General features: G+C 44.9%; 1 protein-coding gene across 1 annotated transcript; it reads right to left on the minus strand.

Annotated features, from left to right (window-relative positions):
- Nucleotides 1-1,010: 1,010 nt before the first annotated feature.
- sst1.1 (somatostatin 1, tandem duplicate 1) lies at nt 1,011-2,699 on the minus strand (the record flags this gene model as incomplete). Its single annotated transcript, XM_079514306.1, has 3 exons — nt 2,664-2,699; nt 2,418-2,564; nt 1,011-1,259 (listed from the first exon to the last, which is right to left on the minus strand). Exons 2-3 carry the CDS (start codon nt 2,556-2,558, stop codon nt 1,011-1,013), a joined length of 390 nt encoding a protein of 129 aa, XP_079370432.1. The 5' UTR covers nt 2,559-2,564; nt 2,664-2,699.
- Between the last annotated feature and the right edge of the window lie 4,116 nt (nt 2,700-6,815).

Here is a 6,815-nt window from a genome sequence, read left to right on the forward strand (position 1 = left end):
AAACCAGGGGGTCCCAGGCTAAATGATTGAGAGTTAGAAACCAAATGTACACTCTCCCAGAGTTAAAAAAACAAATCGATTCAAATGGGGAGCCTATTCTGCCTATCAATCTGAGGTGTTCTTGAATGGCTCATAAAAAGATCGGCTCGAGGCCAACTCCCCCTCTCTCTATATGACGCTGTTTAATTGTCCGTTCAGAATCTAATGAGTTTGTTCCTCTTCGACACCACTTACCAAACATACACACTAAACAAAAATGATGCTCAATAGCACTAAACATGGTTCTTTGTCTCGCAATCACAGGGGAACCTCTTTGGCACCTATCTTAACCTTTGTCAAAAAGTGCTTTGTAACAGTGTTTACCAAACTTTTTAGCTTTGGGAAAAACAAAAGAGACCATTTTTCATTTTACAGTTCCGTGCACTACAATACGTAACCGTAGACGTAGTTTTGAAGTGCATATTCGAGCGGTTGTCCGACCGTTGTTCCCACGTCGGACTAATGCTCCGTCGGAATTGCGTCCAGATCCCGTTTTGCACAAGGACAGAAAGATTTCTCTCTGTGAGTGTGACTGTAGGTATATGATACCCCTCACAAACTCCTTTCTGATACCCGCAAACTCGGCCAAAAACATTAGTGTCTCGACTCAGCCTCAACAATCTCAAAGAACCACTTTTCTGTGTGTAGATTTACATTTTATTCAAACAAACAATTAAAAAGATATAATCACATCTTCCATGCAGGAGATATGAAAGCACAATTCATACATTCATTCACAGATTGAATCTGTCGCATAAGATTTCCTCCGGGGGAAAAAAATAATCTATTATTAAAGTTAATTAAAGTAATTTTTCTTTCATTTTCTTTTATGTACATTTTTATTTGGAAAATGGACACAGGGAGATGAAAAAAGACGCAAAGAAAGAGTGAATGAGTGAGTGAGTGAATGAATGATGAGGGGGGAAGGGATGAATTCACAGGTTCAGAAGATGTTCCCTCGTGTCGGCGGATTAGCACGACGTGAATGTTTTCCAGAAAAAGTTCTTGCAGCCAGCTTTGCGTTCCCGAGGGGCCATTAAGGGGCCCAGGCCCCTGGCCATGACCCCGCCTCCTGCTGCAGCACGCTCCAACTCCACCCCATCCTCGGCTGGCTCCGCCCCCTCGCCGCGAGCCAGACCACCGTCTGACTCCAACGCCTCATTCTCCAGCGCGTCAAACACTTCCGACAATAACTCTGATAATGAATAATGAGCCATGTCCTGGTGAAGATGGAGAGAGAGAGAGAGAGAGAGAGAGACACGCACGCACGCACGCATGCATGCACGCACGCACGCACGCACGCACGCACGCACGCACGCACCCGCGCGCACGCACACACGCACACACACACACACACACACACACACACACACACACACACACACACACACACACACACACACACACACACACATAAAATTAATAATTGTAATATTGAAAATTTTAAAAACTACCTATTTTCTTCTGATCCTCTGTGTGTGTGTGTTATAATAATATATTATATACAGAAATATTAAGCCATGTCTGTTTCTAACACGCATGCAGGCACGCAAGGGTCGCATGCACGCAGGCACGCACGGGTTGCATGCACACACACACACTCTCTTGTTGATACTTGATAGTCCTGCACTGTTGAGTATATGTATACCATAGGCGTATAATTTTAAATTAATAGACTTATTCATTGTACATTTATACATTTACATGTTTATGAATAGTAGTCAATGTTATATATATTATTGAATTAACCTGACCATCTCTCCTCATCAGCATCTCCCCACTCCGCATGCCAATAATTTTGCCTTTTTGCCGCGTCTTACTCCAAAAACAGATCTCTATTGTAAAATAAAGGTAAAATAAAAATGTCTTGCATATGTTCAATCATTCACTCTTTCAGATCCAGTTCACAGCTGGGACCAGCAGTATTCTATAAAAAATTGCCTTGACTTGTATCTATCTATCTATCTATCTATCTATCTATCTATCTATCTATCTATCTATCTATCTATCTATCTATCTATCTATCTATCTATCTATCTATCTATCTATCTATCTATCTATCTATCTACTGTATCTCTCTCTAGATCTCTAGTTTGACACATTTTGGCAATATATAGTTTCTCGAATTATTTTTTCTCCAATGGTTAATATCACCCTTTCCTATCTGTCCTTTCTCCTTCCACCTCCCCATCCTCTTATCATCTCCCCCCCTCTCCCATCTCCTCTCCTCTCCTCCCCTGTCCTCTCTCCTCCCCTCTCCTCTCCTCTCCTGTCTTCTCTTATGTCCTCTATATTCTCCCGTCCTCTCCTCTTACGTCCTCTCCTCTCCCATCCTGTCCTCAACCCTCTCCTCTTCTCCTCCGCTCATCTCCTCGTACCTTTACTCCCTGGTTGAGGAGTGTCCGGTGCTGAAGCAGCAGTTGCCGTAGTTTGGCATCAGTTGGAGCCGCCGATATGCTGCTGATCGCCACGGTAACCGAGAGGAGTACCAGCATGCCCTGGAGACGAGGAGACACCATCTTCTTCTGTGGTAAAAAAAATGAAATTATGATATTAATATTAACTGTAAACTTTTCTTATAGCACAATGTGTGACAAACTCCATTCAAATACATGAACACATACCTGGAAATTGTGGTTTAAAATGTGCTTCTGCGTCCGTCTGCACTTGTTTCTAGTCTTTCTTCTTGTCTATCTGCAGCGGCTTTTATAAAGACCACCTCTGATGTCATCACTTGGGGGAGGAGGAAGAAGAACCCTCCCTGTCTCTCTTGTGATTGATGGTGATGATGATGATGTTGATGGTGATGGTGATGGCGATGATACATGCAGTGACAAAGTTTCCAGCACCCTACCCCCCCCCCCCCCCCCCCCTTGCTAGTGAGTGATTCGCTTCCGTTTAGCAAGAATAGCAGAAGACATTTGGTCTCTCAGGCGTGAAAAAGAAAAAGACAAACGATTTTGTCAAATATCCACCGAGTCTTCTCTCCTCTAATGTCCTCTAGACTCTTCTCCTCTCCTTGCGCCACCGATCCTCTCGTCCTCTTTCCTCTTCTCTACTTTGCTGTACATTTCAGATTTCAGACTGTGTGTGTGTGTGTGTGTGTGTGTGTGTGTGTGTGTGTGTGTGTGTGTGTGTGTGTGTGTGTGTGTGTGTGTGTGTGTGTGTACGCATGCGTGCGTGCGTGCGTGCGTGCGTGCGTGCGTGCGTGCGTGCGTGTGTGCGTGCGGCTATGTAGGCCATACCTTAAAGGTCAGAGGTCATGATTAGCCTTTAGAGTCAGACCATAATAAATGTGGTGGAGGGAGGGCTGGCGGGCGGATGGATGGGTGGGTGTTTAATTGAGTGTGCGTCATCTTCCTTCCAGCTCTGTTGTTGTTCCAGTTCCATCGTGTGACGGAGCATGAATTAGGCGCCTGACACATAAGAGACAGCTAAGAGACAGCTGTCTCCTCGGTGTCTCCTGTGTCTGCTGTGTCGCACAGCTCGCAATGCATTTCCAATGGGAGTCACATGGTTTGACGAGACAAGCTTGCTCCCTGCTTGCTCCATGGGGGGGAGGAGGGCAGAAGACAGCCAGGGAGCAAGCTTGTCTCGTCAAACCACGTGACTCCCATTGAAAATGCATTGCGAGCCGTGTGACACACAGAAGACACAGGAGATACCGAGGAGACAGCTGTCTCTCATACTGTATGTGTCAGGCGCCCTAGGCTTCGGAAATTAAAAAGAAAAAACAACAACACAATATGGCCTCATCAAAGTTGACATGGTGACTTTGTACATTGTGACATTGTTATCAAATCCAGCTCAAGTGGAGTTAGGAGGTTTTTGTCCATGCAGTGAATGTGGAGACATTTATTATGTGGCAAAGGAGTTTGAAAAACAGTTAAAAGACATGCACATCTAAAACCTATTAGGCTGGGTGGAGTGGGTGCCGGATCACAAACAGTGATAGTTCAAGAATAGTTGACTAAAGTAAAATATATGTTTGGGAGCAGAAATTGGTGTGCAGACTTTTTATTCTTGAGATATTTATTATGTCCATCATTGATTAGAATGATGAAGTCAGACGAGGGGAAAAATCACCCTTGGTTAATATCACCCTTTCCTATCTGTCCTTTCTCCTTTCACCTCCCCATCCTCTTATCTCATCTCCTCCCCTCTCCCATCTCCTCTCCTCCCCTCTCCTGTCTCCTATTCTGTCCTCTCTACTCTCCCGTCCTCTCCTCTCCCATCCTGTCCTCAATCCTCTTCTCAAAAGTTTGGTCAAGGAACATAATTCCTTCAGAGCTTTTGGACAAAGGGGAACCTGCTGTGGCCTCCTAACTTGAAGATTGGGTGAGGAATATACTTTTTTAATCATGGACTGTGATTGACAGTCTGAGCTCCACCCAAATTCACAGGTGTCAACTCTTGGCCTAATGACTGCCTAGTTGGCCAGAGATTATTTAAGACTGTCAGTGCTTGCTCTCTGTGCTGGATCATTGTATTGTCACGCTGTGTGTTTGCGGGTTATGTTTATTCGCCCTGTGAGATGTACCTTGTTTTGTATTATGTGTTTCAGTAAAGTCTTCGTAAACTGTCCTCCTGAGTTTCCTGCGTTTACTTTGAGATGAGTTCTGCATATGGGTTCAACAAACACATTCCAGGGTTCCTGACATAGCCAAATTATAACGCTTGAAATGAGATCCAGTGCAAGGTGTAATGTAAGCAATGTACTGGACTTGAGGTAGATGCAGAGCAATCAGCAGCCAGGAGATAAGCCATGCAGCCATTAATAACAGGTGTGTGTGTGTGTGTGTGTGTGTGTGTGTGTGTGTGTGTGTGTGTGTGTGTGTGTGTGTGTGTGTGTGTGTGTGTGTGTGTGTGTGTGTGTGTGTGTGTGTGTGTGTGTGTGTGTGTGTGTGTGTGTGTGTGTGTGTGTGTGTGTGCGCGCGCAGGAATACAAATACTGTAAAAAGATGGCATATGGCATGAAAGCCTGCCAGGCACGGTGAGGTACCATCATCGTACTATAAATGCACCACGTCTCTGTGCGTGTGTACTGTACGTACGTCTGTAATCCACATAACCCGAGAACCGTTCGCCCCACCGAATTCACTCCACCACTCACTCCACCATCACAGGGAGTGCAGTGCTCGGCCTTGAGTCGGTTGGATACACCGTTGTCCAGAAACACCAGAAAAGGCTCTGGTCAGGCTCTGCCAGTGGACCTAATCAGCCCCTCACCTGTAGAATTACCAGCCTCTGCCTCAGTCAATTGATTGCCATGGCAACACCACACCTAACATTAAATGTTAGGTGTGGTGTTGCCATTGCCATTGCTGGTTAAGTAATCAAATTTTGATTACTTAACCAGCCCATGTTTCACAGTCAGCTGAACCGGTCATGAGTCATGACGCTTCCCTTTAACTTGCGACCCGACGTAGCGAGGCAACAGGCGCTTTCCAACACTTACCGACGTCGGTTCAGTGGCGGTTTAAATGTTTTTAGTGGGTGTGTCAACTTGTTAGGAGTTGGGAGTGAGAATGCACTTCTGCATTCCATCAAGTGGGACTACCGGGAACGTTGAAAATGAAAAGCTGCACAACGTCAAATCACACAGATGACACATTGCCAGATTTGCCCCAAATAGGCCATGCAAGGCTGACGTCACGGTAGGCTGTCAGGCCTACCGGCGCCATCTTGGATGTGATGGCCTACATATTAGATCTGCATCAAGTGTATAAAGTTGGTGTTTGAGTGTTTAGTGCACAGTGCTAGAGCTCTTTCAGTTCGCCAAAATGGGATTTATTAAGCCTACTTGAGTACTTGTTGTGTGAAATACAACAAACATAGGCTTCTCACCATAAACAAGGTTAGAATAAAGGGATACAAATAGATAATGGACTATTAAACCGCATTCCTCTCACTGCCGCCTCCTCTTGAGTGTCTCTGTCTCTCTCGCTATATTGTGGTATATAACTCTATTCTCTCTCTCTCTATAACTACCGTTATACATCTCACACATGCCGTTACCGATTCATACTGCACTAGATGGGCATGGGCGACCCGTTTCCTACCTGCTTGGCTGCTGCTGCTCCATCTGTCTGTCAGTGTCAAACAACCACGTGGTCATTTAATTATTTAATATCTCCGACAGTCATGCATAGTTAAGCTCGGCCATAGGTGGCTAACAACAAACTAGCATGCGGCCTGCAACATAACGCCGCTATTTATTTACACACACACACACACACACACACACACACACACACACACACACACACACACACACACACACACACACACACACACACACACACACACACACACACACACACACACACACACACACACACACACACACACCATGGGCTATGATGATGATTGAACCGGCTGCTTTTTTGTACCCCTCTGGCTTTCCGCATATCTGTTATGTACGCATAACAGATATGCGGTTATGCTCTAGCTGTAGCAACTAGTTTTATATAATATACATTAGGGCGTGTTCTTTTTTATGTACAGTAACATGTAAATGTGCCTTGTTTTCAGATAAAAGACACGTTCAAATGTTTTTGAAGCTTGCTCGTAACATTGTTGGCTTAATACTTTTGATGCACTGTTGTTGTTCTGCTATATATATGCCTCTTGGCCAGGTATAGTGACTTATCACCTTCAAAATGGTGCACCCCCCGAATTTGCATACCAAAGGTGCGAGGTTTGCATGCCCTATATTTCCACTATAGTACTCAGTTTGCACTCTTCAGACACAGGCACATACATGAAGTCTAAAA

Source organism: Electrona antarctica (assembly GCF_951216825.1).
Source record: "Electrona antarctica genome assembly, chromosome: 11".
NCBI lineage: Eukaryota > Metazoa > Chordata > Actinopteri > Myctophiformes > Myctophidae > Electrona > Electrona antarctica.